General features: G+C 49.1%; 1 protein-coding gene across 1 annotated transcript in view; it reads right to left on the reverse strand.

Moving 5' to 3' along the window:
- Window positions 1-2,382: 2,382 nt before the first annotated feature.
- The window catches only part of LOC134612892 (interleukin-6 receptor subunit beta-like), a 545,043-nt gene continuing 527,673 nt past the window's right edge, over window positions 2,383-19,752 (reverse strand). The window contains exon 11 of the mRNA XM_063457346.1: window positions 2,383-2,619. Coding sequence (XP_063313416.1) covers window positions 2,425-2,619 — 195 coding nt within the window. The 3' untranslated portion in view covers window positions 2,383-2,424. The remainder of the gene's footprint in view (window positions 2,620-19,752) is intronic.

Below are 19,752 nucleotides of genomic sequence, written 5' to 3' on the forward strand. Positions count from 1 at the left end.
GGTTGGGAGCCAGCGGCGTTTCCAGCAGCCAGTTATGGGTGCGCACGTGGGGTAGGTGTAGCGCTCGCAGTGTGGGGGCCACATCGTCAGGCCATCGGATGTGCAGCCAGGTGTTGCCCTGTCGTATCTGCAGGCTGAATGGGAAGCCCCAGCGGTAGGGCACATTCTTCTCTCGCAGCATGGCCGTTATGGGCCGTAGTGCTCTCCTCGCGTCTAAGGTCAGGCTAGAGAGGTCCTGGAACAGTGCCACGTTTGCTCCCTGGAACATTATATTATCGGAGCCCCTAGTAGCCGCCATTAGTGCGTCTTTCAAGCTATAGGCGTGTAGGCAGCATAGCACATCTCTGGGTTTCCCATCTTGCCTTGGGGGGCCCAGGGCTCTGTGGATCCGGTCAAATTGGATTGTCTCAGGGCAATTGCGGCCTAATATCTGCCTGAATAGGGCCTGTACCTTTTCTGACAGTGGGGTTGAGTCCGGCTCCGGTAGGCCGCGGATGCGTATGTTCTGGCGGCGGCTCCGGTTCTCTAAGTCCTCTACCTGTCGCCTCAGTGTTAATAGGAGGTTCCCTTGTCTAGTGGTGGCTATCTCGGCCGACCTGTGTTGGGATCGGCTGGCCTCCGCTTCCGTCTCCAGTGCCTCCACCCGTACCTCCACTGCTGTCAGCTCGGAGCGCATGGCGGTTATCTCCTCACGCATGGCTGCTCGGAACTCCTTCAGCATTGCAGTGGAGTCCGCCTTCGTGAGCATGCTGGACGAGATCCGGGTGAGTTCTTGCCTAATCATTGTTAGTGCGTCCATCTGGTCTCCATCTTCGGAGGGGACTCCCGCGTTTTCCACCTCGGGGGAGGCCGACGCCATCTTAGCAGTCGGCCCGGCGGAGCGAGAATCCGACGGCGTGGAAACAAAGTCGTCCAGGGTACCTCTACTGCTTCTCGGGGAACCGGTGTTGGGGGTACCCAGAAGCAGGTGTCGCTTAGTTCTCACCCTTTAGGGCTCGTTTGCAGGCTTAGATAGCTGTGAATATAGGCCGAGGGCACGGAGCTCACCGTCTACACGTCTGCTCTCATGCACGGTCCGGCCACGCCCCCAATTTTATGCATCTTAAGCTGCCATGATGTGGCAATTTTATGCATCTAAAAATTATTGCCACGGTGTGCCAATTTTATGCCGCTAAAGCTGATTTCCATGATGTGCCAATTGTATGTCTCTAGAACTGATTACCATGGTGAGTCAATTTTATGCCACTAAATCTGCCACAGTGTGCCAAGTTTATTCATTTTGAAAATATGCATTAAAAGCGAGTGGGTCTCGAAAAATTATCGTTTTCAAAAGTGGGTCTAAGCCTATAAAAGTTTTGGAAGCCCTGCTCTAGAGAGAGGGGATGCTTTGTACATCTCTCTGCTGCCTATCACCCAAGATGGACTGCACTTGCTCCCCATTAGTATGCCACTGTGACAATCAGCGCCCAAACTAGTCAGTGCTAGGATTTCATGTTACATGTATTTTGATAGTTAATTTTAAAGTCTGGACTTTAAGACAGTTGACATGTAATCAGTGGATGGTTTATTATCATGTTATCCTATGTCATAGAGGAGTTTACTCCAGAAGGTTTTCTTTTAGAAAACAATTTAAACATAAAGTTAACAGAACCACTTCAGTTTCATGGTGCATATAGCCTGTATGAACCCACCTCCAGCAGCATAATTAGCCAGCCTGGAATATGCATTACAGGCTGGCTAATGTCATTTCTGTGTATAGTCTATACACATAATTTCATTCATTGGCTGAGAGTTCTCAGCTGACAGTCTCAGTCAACACCCAACATCCATCTTCTGCAGCACTGCTGACACTCTCGGACAATGAATAGATGGATGGACCAGCATTCACAGCTCTGCAAACCCCACTATTTGGACTACTGAGAACTGACTTTTGATGCTCTCCAATGTGTGAATAGATTCAGAATATTGAAATAGCACCCATACATATTATGTTATTGATGGCATCACAAGACTATATGACAAGTCTCTGCTATAAAGAAAATATAAAAAGAAAATCATATATTTGCACTCATTAAGGTTAGTAACAACCCCTGGATATTGGGCTAAGGTAACATTCCAGGACGTACTTGAAAACCTGAATAATCTGAATGTACCTTTCCTGGTTAAATACTTTATTATTATTGCTTCCAACATCCTAGTATAGAAAATAAATGTAAGAATGTAATATGGTCATGTTAACTATACATCATAAGGTAACATCAGCAATCTGTATTTTTAAATGTTAGTTTCTTTAGTCAATGGCATTCATTCTCTTTGTAGTAGAAATTGATTGTTTTTATTTAGTATGCGAGATTTAAAATTCATGAACAATCTTGCGTTTTCACTTTGCTTTCACTCCCAGGGGAGTTAATTTGCCTCCTATACTTAAATCGAAGATTTCCCCCAAAGTGTAGACATTAGATCCTTTTCAGTTTGGTCTTCTTTTACAGTAGAAAGCATTATTCCATTATTTCTGTTGACAACTGCAGAAGGTTTGTCATCTATATTTGACTCTACAGTAAGTACTTCTGCTTCCTTGTATTCGAGATTTGTATCAATAAGAGGTATGTGATGAGGCATCTAAAAGAGAGATAAGCAGAGATATTAAAAGACTCATGGCGTTCTATATGTTGTTTTTTTTTTATACTAAAACAAAAAAAGTCTCTGACTCCTAGAATTAATTACATATGCACATTATAATAATATTTTTTTTTTTTTACAATTGCCTAAAACATTTTCATACTTTATTTTGCACTTACTGATCACATATTAGAACGAGAGCATCATAGCTGCGTCACTGGCATTAATTTAATTCTCCACGTTTCTTGCAGCCTGCTGGAGGGGTATAATTTAATTTAACACAATTTTATTGTTGAGTGACATGCTACTATGTTGTTCCTCCATCTGGCACTGAAGCATGTACAATTCCATATGACTGAATACACACATTGCTCCTTTGCTCTCAGGATTGTAAACCTGATTACATAGCAAGTAATGCAGGTGTATCCCTGTACAACAATATGGATCCTAGCTGCAGCCAAGAGGAAGTGGGGAATGCCCCTGGAATGTGTAATTGGAAAACCCTTGCATGGGGATTCTCATAAAAGAAAAAGACGGAGTCAATTGTTGTGATCAAAACAAAACATAAACAAAACCTGGAATTGGCACTATATGTCTGTTCAACCATAATTCACCTCTTTCATATTAAGTACATCCAAGCTTATTATATATATTTTGTTCAGGAAAAACAGGGCTTTTTATTTTATATCAAATATGTATATAGGAAACAATTTAATGTGAATACAATGTAACAAACTTAGCAAAATTAAGAAATGTTATTTTTCAAGTTCTACATGGCATTTTAACAGTCAATGTCATAATACTGTTAGGTTTTACTGCAATAAAATACACATATTTGTATTCAGCGATATCTCACAAATACAAAAGTACCCACCATGTACAGGTTTTATGGTGTTTTGGAGAGTTACAGGGTCAAATATAGGGTTTTCCCCCTTTTCATTTTTACACATTGAAATATGCTAGGTTAGTTGGCTTGGCATATGCTGCCTTAGGGACTGTATGGAAGTCCAGGAATGAAAATTAACTCCAGGATGGCTTAACATTTGCAAAAGTAGACTACCAAGGGTATTCAAAATGGGGGTATGTCCAGTCTTGTGTAGTAGCCACTTGATCACAAACCCTGGCCAAAGTTAGCATTCATATTTGTGTTCAGCAATGTCTCATGAGTAAAACAGTATGCTGCATGTACAGGTTTTATGGAGTTTTGGAAAGTTACGGGTTCAAATACAGTGCTTGCCCATTTAATTTTTTACACATTCAAATTAGCCAGATTGGTTTTGGTGCTTTTGAGATTGTTTGGCAGCCCAGGAATGACAATTACCCTCATCCAGTGGCGTCTCTAGGATTAATTTTTAGGGGGGGCACATGGTGGGCCAGGGACAAAAGTAGGGGGGCACATTTAACCACGCCCTCGCCGCAGTTTGACCCCGCCCCTGCCGCATGTTAAGTCCCGCCCCCGACACAATGTGGTTATTTTTTTTTTTTTTATAATCCCTGGTGGAGGATTCATTATTTTCCACCAGGGATTATTAAAAAAACACAAACATTTCCCTTGATATAGTGCCATAGTTGCCAACATTTGAGAAATTGGGACATTCAGCGCTCCCTGTAAAGTGCTGCTCTCTGTATAATACATGGCTGTGTGTATAATATCCTGGGACAGTCAGTGCTCCCTGTATAGTGTTGCTCTCTGTATAATACATGTCTGTGTGTATAATATCCTGGGACAGTCAGTGCTCCCTGTATAGTGCTGCTCTCTGTAAATACAGATCTGTTTGTGTATAATATCCCAAGACAGAGAGCAGCACTATACAGGGAACAATGTACACAGACCTGTATTATACAGAGAACAGCACTATAGTATTATACAGATAGCTGAGCATATACCCCATGTCCCAATCTCTAGACTACAAGTACCTGTCAACAGCAGCTCCCAGATGCGTGTAACAGGGCTAAAGTGTGCGGCAGCTCACACAGATGATTCAGCGGTAAAGCGCACTCGCTGGCAGAGCCAAACTGGAAAGCAGCCCTGGAAAAAAAATGTATGCCATTCCTACAGGTCAATATATATATATATATATATATATATATATATATATATATATATATATATATATAGTACAGTGAGCACACAAGCTCACTGACATGCGCAAATAGGCTCACTGACAGACAAAAAACTCTCTGACTCGCACACAGGCTTACTACAGACAAACTCACTTGTATAAACACAAGGCTCACTACAAAGAAGTTCAGGGACACACACATGCTCAATAAATAGAAGCTTACTGACACACACAAGCAGCACCATCTTAACAGTGTTAAGGGACCCCGGCCAAAGCAGTGCACTGGGGCCCTTCCTACACAACAACTCACAGGAATAAAAATTTTAATTATTGATAGACTGTTGAGTACATACACACAGTACACACATACGAACACCGAGAAACTTCTAAATACACACACACAGACGTTGCTGAATGCACACAGACGTTGCTGAATGCACACAGGCTGATTTTTACACTTACACACAGACTGCTGAATCCAACACACACACAGCTGAGTCCATACACACACACAGCTGAGTCCATACACACACACAGACATACAGACTGCTGAGTCCATATACACACAGACAGACACACAGACTGCTGAGTCCATACACACATACAGACTGCTGAGTCCATACACACATACAGACTGCTGAGTCCATACACACATACAGACTGCTGAGTCCATACACACATACAGACTGCTGAGTCCATACACACACAGACAGACACACAGACTGCTGAGTCCATATACACACAGACAGACACACAGACTGCTGAGTCCATATACACACAGACAGACACACAGACTGCTGAGTCCATATACACACAGACAGACACACAGACTGCTGAGTCCATATACACACAGACAGACACACAGACTGCTGAGTCCATATACACACAGACAGACACACAGACTGCTGAGTCCATATACACACAGAAAGACACACAGACTGCTGAGTCCATATACACACAGACAGACACACAGACTGCTGAGTCCATACACACACACATACAGACTGCTGAGTCCATACACACATACAGACTGCTGAGTCCATACAGACTGCTGAGTCCATACACACATACAGACTGCTGAGTCCATACACACATACAGACTGCCGAGTCCATACACACACACAGATACACAGACTGCTAAGTCCATATACACACAGACAGACACACATACTGCTGAGTCCATACACACACACAGACTGCTGAGTCCTAGATACAGACACACACAGACTGCTGAGTCCATACACACACAGACTGCTGAGTCCATACACACACAGACTGCTGAGTCCATACACACACAGACTGCTGAGTCCATACACACACAGACTGCTGAGTCCATACACACACAGACTGCTGAGTCCATACACACACAGACTGCTGAGTCCATACACACACAGACTGCTGAGTCCATACACACACAGACTGCTGAGTCCATACACACACAGACTGCTGAGTCCATACACACACAGACTGCTGAGTCTATACACACACACAGACTGCTGAGTCCATACACACACACAGACTGCTGAGTCTATACACACACACAGACTGCTGAGTCTATACACACACACAGACTGCTGAGTCTATACACACACACAGACTGCTGAGTCTATACACACACACAGACTGCTGAGTCTATACACACACACAGACTGCTGAGTCTATACACACACACACAGACTGCTGAGTCTATACACACACACACAGACTGCTGAGTCTATACACACACACACAGACTGCTGAGTCTATACACACACACAGACTGCTGAGTCTATACACACACACACAGACTGCTGAGTCTATACACACACACAGACTGCTGAGCAGAGGCGGCTCTAGACTTTATAAGGCCTTAGGCGTAACTCAAACATGGCCCCACTAACAAAAAAGTGTCACATATACACATTGATGCACAGTTTACCCGTGTATGTGCCTGAGAGTGTGTCTGACAGAGAGTATCCTTGTGTGTGAGAATGTATTTCTCTGTGAGCATGTTTGCGTTTTTGTCTGAGACTGAAGTGTGTTGTGTTTATGGCGGGTGATGGTGTGAGGGGGGTGATGGTGAGAGGGAAAGGGGGGTGATGGTGAGAGGGAGAGCGGGGTGATGGTGAGAAGGAAGGGGGTGATGTGAGAAGGAGGGGGGGGGTGATGTGAGAAGGAGGGGGGTGATGTGAGAAGGAGGGGGGGTGATGTGAGAGTGAGGGGGGGTGATGTGAGAGTGAGGGGGGTTGATGTGAGAGTGAGGGGGGTTGATGTGAGAGTGAGGGGGTTGATGTGAGAGTGAGGGGGTTGATGTGAGAGTGAGGGGGGGTGATGTGAGAGTGAGGGGGGGTGATGTGAGAGTGAGGGGGGGTGATGTGAGAGTGAGGGGGGGTGATGTGAGAGTGAGGGGGGGTGATGTGATGTGAGAAGGAGGGGGTAATGTGAGAAGGAGGGGGTTGATGGTGAGGGTGGTGAGGGGGTGAGGCTGAGGGGGGTGAGGCTGAGGGGGGTGAGGGTGGTGAGGGGGTGATGCTGAGGATGGTGAGGTGGTGATGCTGAGGATGGTGAGGGAGGGTGATGCTGAGGATGGTGGTGGGGGGTGCTGAGGCTTAGGGTGGTGGGGGGTGCTGAGGCTGAGGGTGGTGGGGGGTGCTGAGGCTGAGGGTGGTGAGGGGGTGAGGCTGAGGGTGGTGAGGGTGAGGCTGAGGGTGGTGAGGCTGAGGGTATTGGGGAGGCTGAGGGTATTGGGGAGGGTGGGGAGGCTGAGGTTATTGGGGAGGGTGGGGAGGCTGAAGTTGGTAGGGAGGCTGAGGGTGGTGAGGCTGAGGGTGGTGGGGCTGAGGGTGGGAAGGGTGATGAGACAGAGGGTAGTAGGGAGGCTGAGTCCATACATACAGACACACAAACTTACACACATACACAAACTTACTTACACACACACACACATATTAAGCCTACCTGACACTGGAGCCTGTAGCTGGGGGTCAGGCAGCCATCTTCCATGCTTTCTAGCAGCAGCCCAATGGCGGGGGCGGGGCTTCTTTGGGGGCAGGGACTGTGCCGGGGAGCCTGTCAGTGCTCCCTCCAGCCCCAGACAGCCCCCTGCACAGTTCCAGCTGCTCTGCCCTGCATTCCCTCGGGCTGTAACAGGCTGTTACAGCCCGAGGGAATATAATTTAAACACATAGCCAGTAGGTTGCTGGCATTTGGGGGGGCACAAGGGGGGGCACAGCATGATGTAGGGGGGGCCATGGCCCCCTCTGGCCCCCCCTAGCAACGCCACTGCCCTCATCATGGCATACCATTTGCCAAAGTAGACAACCCAAAGTAGACAACCCAGGGTATTCAAAATGACATATGTCCAGTCTTTTTTAGTAGCCACTTAGTTACAAACCCTGGCCAAAATTAGCATTCATAATTACTTTCTTTGCATTTTTCACAAAAAAAACCCCTGCACTTTCACTGATGATATCATTGTCAATATAGGGTTTACGGCTCTAACACTCAAATTTATGTTCAGGGATTCCTCACGGATAAAACCGTACCCTCCATGTACAGGTTTTATGGGGTTTTGGAAAGTTACAGGGACAAATACAGGACTTTCCCATTTCAGTTTGCCAGATTGGTTTGATGAGCCTATTTTGCCTTTGAGACCAAATGGCAGTCAAGGAATGAGAATTACACCCATCATGGCATACCATTCACAAACGTAGACAACCCAGGGTATTCAGAATTGGGTAAGTCCAGTCTTTTGTAGTAGCCACTTAGTCACAAACGCTAGCCAAAGTTAGTTTTCATATTTTTTTTTGCATTTTTCACACAAAAACTGCATTTTCACTGATGTGTTTTAAAACACTCATATTTAGGTTCATCAAAATCTCACGAGTACAACAGTACCCCACATGTACAGGTTTTGTGGTGTTTTGGAAAGTTACAGGGTTAAATATAGGGCTTGTAAATTAAATTCAATGGACTTTCTGCCTGTGTTGTCAGGCAGATATATATATATATCTTTTTTTTGGATTTTTATTTCATGTATATTTTGTAATATATGTACAATATATTTGTGTACCCCTTGGCAGTAAATTTCCATAAATTTTACCCCTCATATTAACAAAATGTTTGTAGTTAATATAGTTGCTATTATTCAAAAGTTTTTCACTGTCATATCTCTACTTTTTCTCTGCCCTGGCTCTCACTGCTCTTCCTCTGCTCTAAACCTCCCCTGCACTTCCTCATGTCCCAGGCTCTCCCTGTTCTTCCTATGCCACAGGCTCTCCTGTCACTTCCTCTGCTCAATGCTCTCCCTGCTCTTCCTTCCTCTGCCTCAGGCTCCCCTGCACATCCTCAAACCCCCGGCTCTCCCTGCTCCTCTTCTGCCCAAGGCTCTCACTGCTCCTCTTTCCTCTGCCCCTCATACCCCTGGGCTCTACCTGCTCGTCCTCTGCAGAAGGTTCTCCCTGCTCCCCTGTCCTCTGTCCCATGCTCTCTTTGCTTCTCATTCCTCTGCCCCTGGCTCCCCTGCACTTCCGCATACCCCAGGCTCCCCTGCTCCTCCTCTGCCCCAGGTTGCCCTGCACTTCCTCATACCCCAGGCTCCCATGCACTCTCTCATACCTCAGGCTCTCCCTGATCTTTCGTCATACCCCAGGCTCTCCCTGCACTTATTTAGCTTCATGCTCTCCCTGCTCTGCCATGGTCTGCCCAAGGCTCTCCCTGCTCCTCCCATGCCACAGGCTCTCTTGTGCTTTCCTCTGCCCCAGGCTCTCCCTGCTCTTCCTTCCTCTGCCCCAGGCTCCCCTGCACTTCTTCATACTCCCTGCTCCTCCTTCCTCTGCCCTTCTTTCCAGGCTCCCCTGTACCTTCGCATACCCCAGTCTCCCCTGCTCGTCTTCACCCCAGGTTCCCCTGCACTTCCTCATACCCCAGGCTCTCCCTGCTCTTTCCTCATCCCCCAGGCTCTCCTTGCACTTCTTTTGCTTCAGACTCTCCCTGCTTTGCCCTTCTCTGACCCAGGCTCCCCTGCACTTCCTCATGCCACAGGCTCTCCTTGCTCCTCCTATGCCACAGGCTCTCCTGTCCCTTCCTCTGCCCCAGGCTCTCCCTACTCCTCTTTCATCTGTCTCAGGCTCTCCTTGCTTCTCATTTCTCTGACCCAGGCTCCTCTGCTCCTCTTTATTCACCAGAATCCCCTGCTCCTCCTCATACCCCAGGCTCTCCCTGTTCTCTCCTCATACCCCAGGCTCTCCCTGCACTTTTTTTTGCTTCAGGCTCTCCCTTCTCAGCCCTTCTCTGCCCCAGACTCTCCTGCACTTCCTCATGCCCCAGACTCTCCCTGCTCCTCATATGCCACAGGCTCTCCTGTCTCCTTCTCTAACCCAGGCTTTCCCTGCTCTTGCTTCCTCTGCCCAGGCTCCTCTGCACATCGTCATACCCCCGACTCTCCCTGCTCCTCCTCTGCCCAAGGCTCCACCTGCTCCTTCTTTCTCTGCCTTAGGCTTCCCATGCTCTTTCTTCCTCTGCCTAAGGCTTCCCTTGCTCTTTCTTCCTCTGCCTTAGGCTCTCTCTGCTCTTCCTTCCTCTGCTCCAGGCTCTCCTTGCTTCTCATTCCTGTGCCCCAGGCTCTCATTGCACCTCCTCATACCCCAGGCTCTACTTGCACATCCTAATACACCAGGCTCTCTCTGCTCCTCTTCTGCTCCAGGCTCTCCCTACTTCTCCTCTGCCCCAGGCTCTCCCTACTTCTCCTCTGCCCCATACTCTCCCCACTTCTAATCTGCTCCCGGTTCCCTGCTCCCGGTTCCCTGCCCCAGGCTTCCCTGCACTTCCTCATACCTCAGGCTTTCCCTGCTCTTTCCTCATACCCCAGACTCGCCCTGCTCTTCCTATGTCACAGGCTCTCCTGATCTTCCTTCCTCTGCCCCAGGCTCCCCTGCACTTAATCATACCCCAGGCTCTCCTGGCTCCTCTTTTCTCTTCCCTAGACTCCCCCTGCTCTTCTTACCTCTGCCCCATGCTCTCCCTGCTCCTCCTCTGCCCCAGGCTTTTCCTGCTGCTCCTTCCTCTGCACTTCCGCATACCCCCGACTCTCCTTGCTCCTCCTCTGCCCATGACTCTCCCTGCTCCTCTTTCCTCTGCCCCAGGCTTTTCTTGCTTCGAATTCCTGTGCCCCAGGCTCTCCTTGCACTTCCTTGTACCCCAGGCTCTCTTTGCTTCTCATTCATCTGCCCCAGGTTCTCCTGCACTTCCACATTCCCCCAGTTCTCCTTGCTCCTCCTCTGCTCAAGGCTCTCCCCTGTTGCTCTTTTATCTGCCCCAGACTCTCCTTGCTTCTAATTTCTGTGCCCCAGGCTCTCCTTGCACTTCCTCATATTCCAGGCTCTCCTTGCACTTCCTCATATTCCAGGCTCTCCTTGCACTTCCTCATATTCCAGGCTCTCCCCCTGCTCCTCTTTTTTCCTTAGGATCTCCTTGCTTCTCCTCTGCCCCAGGATCCCCTGTACCTCCTCTGCCCCAGGCTCCCCTGCTCCTCCTCTGCCCCAGGCTCCCCTGCTCCTCCTCTGCCCCAGGCTCCCCTGCTCCTCCTCTGCCCCAGGCTCCCCCTACTTCTGCTCTGCCCCAGGCTCTGCCTACTTCTCCTATGTTTCAGGTTACCTGCTTCTCCTCTGCTCCATGCTCTCTTTACTCCTACTGCCCCCAGGGTGACAGTATGGGAGGAAAAAGACAGTGTTGTGGGGCAGTGTGTGGGGATGGTAATAGTGGGGAAGGCACTGTGGGAGGAGGGTGAAAGTGTGGGTGGTGCAGTGTGGGGGGTGCAGTGTGGGGGGTGCAGTGTGGGGGGCAGTGTGTTGGGAGAGTAATAGTGTGTGAAGATGGTGACAGTACGGGTAGTAACAGTGGGGAGGGGTGAAAGTGTGGTGGAGGTGACAGTGTGTGGGAGCGGTCAGTGTGACAGTGTGGGGAAGGGGCAGTGTAACAATGTGGTGGAGGGTGCAGTCTGGCAGTGTGGGGGGCGGCACTGTGATAGTGTGAAGCAGTGTGGGAGAGGGCAGTGTGATAGTATGAGCCAGGTACAGACATTGTGGGGCAGTGTGGTTGAGGAGGCAGTGTAGGGCAATGACATTGTTGGTGAAAGGGCAGTGTGGCAGTGTGGGTGAGGGGCCAGTGACATTGTGGGGCAGTGTGGGTGAGGGCGCAGTGACATTGTGGCTGTGTGTGGCAGTGTGGGGTCATGATATTGTGAGTAGTGACATTGTAATGCAGTGTGAGGGAGAGGGCAGTGTGAGTGTTCGGCAGTGGCATTGTGGGTAGGGGTCAGGGTGAGAGGGAGTGTAGGTGTGAGCAGGGTTGGACTGACCACTCGGGCACATCGGTCAAGGACTGAGGGCCTGAGGCAGTCAGGGGCCCGGCAGCACAGCCAAGCTCCAGCTGGAGAGATCAGAGATCTTTCCAACTGGAATGGCAAAAAAACCCAAACCTATTTCATTGATAGGTTGTGGGTCCCCTGATGAAGTGCAGGGCCCCACAACCTACCGCTCCCCCCCTCTCCTTCTCCTGTCCCGTGCAGCGCTCTGTGTGCTGGGGAGAGGCGGGGCCAGGAAGTAACCTCACTTCCTGTTTACTGCTCTTACACAGAGCCTGATCAGCAGGGGAAGGAGCAGAAGCCAGGGATACCAGAGGGAGCAGAGAGACAGGTAGGATATAGTCACTCTGTCACATTAGTCACCTCCCCTTACTCTCTCATTAGTCACCCCCTCCCTTACTCTCACTGGTCACCCCCACCCTCTGTCACTGTGTCACGCCCTCCCTCACTCAGTAACTTGTCACCCCCTCCCTCCGACACTGTGTCACCCCCTCCCTCCGTCACTGTGTCACCCCCTCCCTCCGTCACTGTGTCACCCCCACCCTCCCTCACTGTGTCACTACTCACCCCCTCCCTCACTGTGTCACTAGTCAGCCCCCTCCCTCACTGTGTCACTAGTCAGCCCCCTCCCTCTGTCACTAGTCACCCCCTCCCTCCGTCTGTCACTAGTCACCCCCTCCCTCCGTCTGTCACTAGTCACCCCCTCCCTACGTCTGTCACTAGTTACCCCCTTCCCTCTGTCACTAGTCACCCCCTCCCTCCCTCTGTCACTAGTCACCCCTCCCTCCCTCTGTCACTAGTCACCCCCTCCCTCTGTCACTAGTCACCCCCTCCCTCCCTCCGTCACTAGTCACCCCCTCCCTCCCTCCATCACTAGTCACCCCCTCCCTCCCTCCATCACTAGTTACCCCCCTCACTGTGTCACTAGTCAGCCCCCTCCCTCTGTCACTAGTCAGCCCCCTCCCTCTGTCACTAGTCAGCCCCCTCCCTCTGTCACTAGTCAGCCCCCTCCCTCTGTCACTAGTCAGCCCCCTCCCTCTGTCACTAGTCAGCCCCCTCCCTCTGTCACTAGTCAGCCCCCTCCCTCTGTCACTAGTCAGCCCCCTCCCTCTGTCACTAGTCACCCCCTCCCTCCGTCTGTCACTAGTTACCCCCTTCCCTCTGTCACTAGTCACCCCCTCCCTCTGTCACTAGTCACCCCCTCCCTCCCTCTGTCACTAGTCACCCCTCCCTCTCTCTGTCACTAGTCACCCCCTCCCTCCCTCTGTCACTAGTTACCCCCCTCACTGTGTCACTAGTCAGCCCCCTCCCTCTGTCACTAGTCAGCCCCCTCCCTCTGTCACTAGTCAGCCCCCTCCCTCTGTCACTAGTCAGCCCCCTCCCTCTGTCACTAGTCAGCCCCCTCCCTCTGTCACTAGTCAGCCCCCTCCCTCTGTCACTAGTCAACCCCCTCCCTCTGTCACTAGTCAGCCCCCTCCCTCTGTCACTAGTCAGCCCCCTCCCTCTGTCACTAGTCAGCCCCCTCCCTCTGTCACTAGTCAGCCCCCTCCCTCTGTCACTAGTCAGCCCCCTCCCTCACTGTGTCACTAGTCAACCCCCTCCCTCTGTCACTAGTCACCCCTCCCTCCCTCTGTCACTGTGTCACCCCCTCCCTCACTGTGTCACTAGGTCACCCCCTCCCTGTGTCACTAGGTCACCCCCTCCCTCACTGTGTCACTTGTCACCCCAGCCCTCACCCTCACTGTGTCACCCCCTGCCTCCGTCACTGTGTCACCCCCTCCCTCCGTCACCCCCACCCTCCCTCACTGTGTCACTCATCAACCCCTCCCTCACTGTGTCACTCGTCACCCCCTCCCTCTGTCACCCCCACCCTCCCTCTGTCACTGTGTCACCCCCTCACTGTTTCACTAGTCACCCCCACCCTCACTGTGTCACTAATCACCCCCCTCTGTCACTAGTCACCCCCTCCCTCTGTCACTAGTCACCCCCTCCCTCTGTCACTACTCACCCCCTCCCTCTGTCACTACTCACCCCCTCCCTCTGTCACTAGTCACCCCCTCCCTCTGTCACTAGTCACCCCCTCCCTCACTTTGTCACTAGTCACCCCCTCCCTCTGTCACCCCCACCCTCTCTCTGTCACTAGTCACCCCCTCCCTCCCTCTGTCACCCCCACCCTCACTGTGTCACTAGTCACCCCCTCCCTCCCTGGCACTAGTTACCCCCCCACTGTCACTAGTCACCCCCCCCTCTGTCACTAGTCACCCCCCTCCCTCTGTCACTAGTCACCCCCTCCCTCTGTCACTAGTCACCCCCTCCCTCTGTCACCGTGTCACCCCCTCCCTCTGTCACCCCTCCCTTCCTCTGTCACTAGTCACCCCCTCCCTCTGTCACTAGTCACCCCTTCCCTCACTGTGTCACTTGTCACCCCCACCCTCTGTCACTGTGTCACCCCCTCCCTCCATCACCCCCAACCTCCCTCTGTCACTCGTCACCCCCTCCCTCTGTCACCCCCACCCTCCCTCTGTCACTAGTCAGCCCTCCCTTTGTCACTAGTCACCCCCTCACTCTGTCACTGTGTCACCCCCTCACTCTGTCACTGTGTCACAGGTCACCCCTTCACTGTGTCACTAGTCACCCCCTCACTGTGTCACTAGTCACCTCCTCCCTTCCTCTGTCACTAGTCACCCCCTCCCTTACTGTGTCACTTTGTCACCCCCTCCATCACTTGTCACCCCTTCCCTCCGTCACCCCCAATCTCCCTTGGTCACTAGTCACCCCCTCCCTCTGTCACTACTCACCCCCTCCCTCTGTCACCCCCACCCTCCCTCTGTCACTAGTCACCCCCTCCCTCCGTCTGTCACTAGTCACCCCCTCACTCTAGTGACAGAGTGAGGGAGGGTGTGACTAGTGACAGAGTAAGGGAGGGAAGGGGTGACTAGTGACGAATGAGGGAGGGGTGACTAGTGAGAGAGGGAGGGAGTAGGTGACTAGTGACAGAGTGAGGGAGGGGGTGACACAGTGACAGGGAGGGAGTGACTAGTAGAGTAAGGGAGGGAGGGAGTGACTAGTGACAGAGTAAGGGAGGGAAGGGGACACTAGTGACAGATGGAGGGGTGACTAGTGACAGAATAAGGGAGGGAAGGGGTGACTAATGGCATAGTGAGGGTGGGGGTGACTAGTGACAGAGTGAGGGAGGGGGTGATTAGTGACTGAGGGAGGGGGTGACTAGTGACAGGGAGGAAGGGGGTGACTAGTGACAGAGTTAGGGAGGGGGTGACTAGTGACAGAGTGAGGGAGGGGATGACAAGTGACAGAGTGAGGGAGGGGATGATTAGTGACTGAGGGAGGGAGGGGGTGATTAGTGACACCCCCCCTCTCACTCTGTCACCAGTCATCCCCTACTCTGCCACTAGTCACCCCTTCCCTGCCTCTGTCACAAATCACCCCCCCCCCTCACTGTGTCACCCCCTCCCTCGCTCAATTTGCCACCACCTTCCACACTCTTCCACCTGTCACCCTGAGTGGGCAGTGGGACCATTCTCTCCAAAAGTGATATCTTACCTTTCTGGTGTGTGTAATGCTGCAAGGTTGTGTGTGCAGTGGTGTATCCTGGTTTTATGCTGCCCTAGGCAGGACAAAACTTTGTCCCCCCCCCCCCCTGCACCTCCATGCGCCACCCCCACCCAACCCTTCCCCCCTGCCCCGCATTCTAAATACACACACACATTCACTGACAGAAACACATACTCACTAACAGACACACACTAACAGACACACACACTCACTAACAGACACACTGACAGACGCACACAGACAGACACACACTAACAGACAGACACTAAGAGACAGACACACACACTAACAGACAGACACTAACAGACACTCACACACTAACAGACAGACACTAACAGACAGACACACACACTAGCAGACAAACACACTCACTCACTCACATTAACACTCACTTTTTTATTTTATTTATTTAACCCCCCCAGCCTCCTTACCTTAAGGAATGCTGGGGGGGTGGGGGGTCTCCCTCTCCCTGGGGCTGCCGATCGGGCTGCTGGGCTGGTTGCTAGGCGCGGGCGGGCGGCGCTGGCGAGGGAGCACTTTCCCCTGAGCTCTCTGCTCAGCTCCCTCGCGCGCCGCCCACAGAGTGAGGCTGGGAGCCGGAATATGATCATATTCCGGCTCCCAGCCTCACTCTGCATGCGTCGCGCGAGGGAGCTGAGCAGAGAGCTCAGGGGTAAGTGCTCCCTCGCCAACGCCGACCGCGCCTAGCAGCCAGCCCATCCAGCATGTCAGTTAGCCGCAAGGCTAACAAGACATTTGCCCTGGGCATTTGGGGGCGGCTTTTTTTGCCACCCCCTGGAAAATGCCTTGTTTGCCTCGCGGCTAATACGTCCCTGTGTGTGTGTAAGGTTGTAAAGATCTCTCTCCCAACCTGTCTGCCTGTCTGCCTGCCTCCCAATGTGGTGTGCTCAGTCCACACTACAATAAGGGTGTGGGGCACGGCAGAGAGGGGATGGGGCTACTTCTCAAGCAGCTGGCCAGCACGTATGGCTGCAAATCATGAATAAAACATTAAAGAGGGGGCAACTGATGAAGGAAAGGGGTAGAAGGAATGACAGGGGAGCGGGATTTCAAATAAGAGAAGAATGCCTATACACTTATAAATAAGTTCCTTTCTAGCATGAAACACTGTGGACACAAGGAATAGACACAGGGCGATTTTGTATATTCTCTGTTATCTTTTTAGTGCAGTATTGTGCTACTCTTTACAATATAAAAAAGATGCGCTGTACCTAAAATACTATACAGGAAAAGTACTATTCTACCTGCACTTTTCTATTTGCACTAGATTTTCATCACTAATAGCACTTTAATACATGCACTGTTCACTTTTTTTTTATCATTGTAGAGAAGTATACTATCATTAGCCATCTATGGCAATTTTTCAACATACTTTGTTTCTTTAGCCTATCACTTTAAATATGCATCGGTTGTATGCTTACAATAATACCTATGGGGTGTTATTACATTGTTTGCACTTTTCAATACTCATGTCATTGATACACATAACACTTCTATCCTATGTGTCCGTTTAATCAGGGCAAGATGCTTTGATTCAGCAAATAGCTTAAGCACACACTTTGTCTCTTCGTTTTATCTATTTTGGTCCCATGGCGACACTATAGTTATTGGCGTCACCATGGAAACGATCTACACGTCATTACGTAATGACGTCACTGAGGGGGCGGAGCTTACACACACCTGCGCACTAGAAACGGCAGAACGCCGGTCGAAAATGTATTTCACCTGGGGGTAAGTCATTTTAGTTAATGTTGTTGTATATATATGTAATGAATGTATCTATTATGTTTTTTGTTTGATCCTGATGAAAGTCCTCTATGTAGGACTGAAACGTTGATCGTCTTTTAAATATGAATTAATACATTTTGGACTTTGATTCGAGAGTGCTGCAACCTACTTTGGATACATAAAATACTATACAGTATATATATGAAGTGCAACACATTGCAATTACCAGTGAACTATAAAGTGCTGAAAAAAGTGCCATCAAAATAGTATAAAAATGAGTTAAAATATTATGCAATAATTGAAAGTACACTGGAATCAAATAAACTCACAAAGAGAGAACAGTAAGTTGAATGGCTTGGATCCTTAAATCAGTACTGTAGTATAGCAGTTAACCAGGTTGGCAACTGGATACAAAGACATTGTTTATTTCCACAAAATAAAAGATCGCATATCAGTGATACAGCTCTTTTCCCTGATGAAGTCCATACCCATTGGCTTCTTAGTCTTTCTAACTCGCGGCTAGCACTTGCGGTTTTCGGGCTTTTGGTGCAGAGTTCTTCCAGGGTCCTGAGCGTCGTACAACTATGTGTGTAAGGACATGAAGGGGTGCTGCCCTGCGACAGCACTGTCCCTTTAAATGTGGGAACCAACTTAGCAGAGAAATAATGCAAGGACACGATGAATGGAGCAATAAGAAAATGTATTAAAGAAAACCAAAGGATATATATACACAAAACAAAATATGTACAATGCCACAAATATATAAATATATACAAGAAATCAATATAAATACAATAGAGCAGGCAGAGTACACGTGATAGTCCTAGGCAAAAGTAAAGGCTTTAGTCAGGATAGTGCAGCCACCACAGAATATAAGTGGGGCACAGATCCTAAGCCACCAAGCACTAAATAAACACCAAGGAGCAAAGCCCAAAGCAGGTCACACAAAAATAAGGCAGCAAGGTCAGAATCACTGGAAATGGAGTATAGGCAGGAACACTGCAGGCGAACACTGGAACAGGAGGAACAGGAGGCACAGGACCAGGCAGAGACAAGAACACAGAAACATAAGGACATCGGAACACAGGATCAGGATACACAGGATACACAGGATACAAGACACAAAAGCAAGGAGTCAGAATCACGGGAACCAGGAAACAGCAGGTACAGGATACAGGATGAATGATAATGATCTGACAGGTAGTGAGGGGAGAAACCAGAATATATAGGTGCTAAACAAGGGCCAGGTGTAGTGCTTAACGAAAAGAAATGAGAAACAGTGCCAAACAGAAACAGTGGTGAGTGTGAGTACTGCACGAGGGCATATTAACTAAGGAGTGTCGTGACAATGTGGTGACACTGTACTACCAAAACGTGATGACGCGTTTTGCTTGGGCGGCTTCTTCAGATCACGTCATAGTTCAGCCATCCTGCTGTTCTTTTTAGGTCCGCTATGGTAGGCGTGATACATTAAGTGACTTTGTGATTGGTCCTTCCAGGAAACCATAAACCTGAGTAACTACATATCATTATGCAAATGTTTAGAGTCCACAAGTCTTTTGTATATCACCCAAACACTGTTTTTTGACAAAAATCACAAAACAATGGTCTATCCCAGAGAATACATAGTACATAAAAGAAACCCAGACAGTATATAAAACAAAGACAAAGTTATTGGAGACTTTTCAGGCTTTTGGCAAAGTACTCATATGGCAAAATATACACACTGTTCAACAACATTACCAATTCTCTAAATTTCACATACCCATATAAAAAGTAGTAAATAAAATATAACCACTACAACACATTTTTCACCTATTAAAAACGGAATAGGTTGAATAATAGTCCCCTAGACGTATATATGTCTTACTTATTATATCAATGATACTTAGTTGCCGTACTTCCTATGAGACAAGCTTATGAATCCTTCACAAAAAATCATTTCATGTAGTTCTAAAAAAAGGAATGGTATCTCTGAGATCTAAGTGCCAGGATGTAGAAAAAAATAAAATAGAGTTGTGAAAACACATACGGTATCTTACTTATCGTGCTACCAGTAATATCAGTGTGGGTATTCTCTTCCATTAACCATCACTTCATTACGCAATGTATATCTTATGTTTATGCGTGCCCTTGTTTCGGGTGTCATTAAATAATCCCTATCATTAAAACATATTTCCCATAATAAAAGGGAATACAAAGATTGCAAAAGATCTTTCCTGGTTTAAGGGAATATCTATTTTTCCTCTTTCACCCTGTGCATACTTCTACAGAAGTCTACAATATTTTGAAAATCCCTAAAATACAATACTATACAAGAAAGAAGCATATTGGGATATACTTAAAGGAACATACATAAAAAAGAAAAGATTTAAAGAAAAGGGCAATTAAAAGAAAAAGCAGGAC

The sequence above is a fragment of the Pelobates fuscus genome, chromosome 5 (assembly GCF_036172605.1).
Source record: "Pelobates fuscus isolate aPelFus1 chromosome 5, aPelFus1.pri, whole genome shotgun sequence".
NCBI classification, from domain to species: domain Eukaryota; kingdom Metazoa; phylum Chordata; class Amphibia; order Anura; family Pelobatidae; genus Pelobates; species Pelobates fuscus.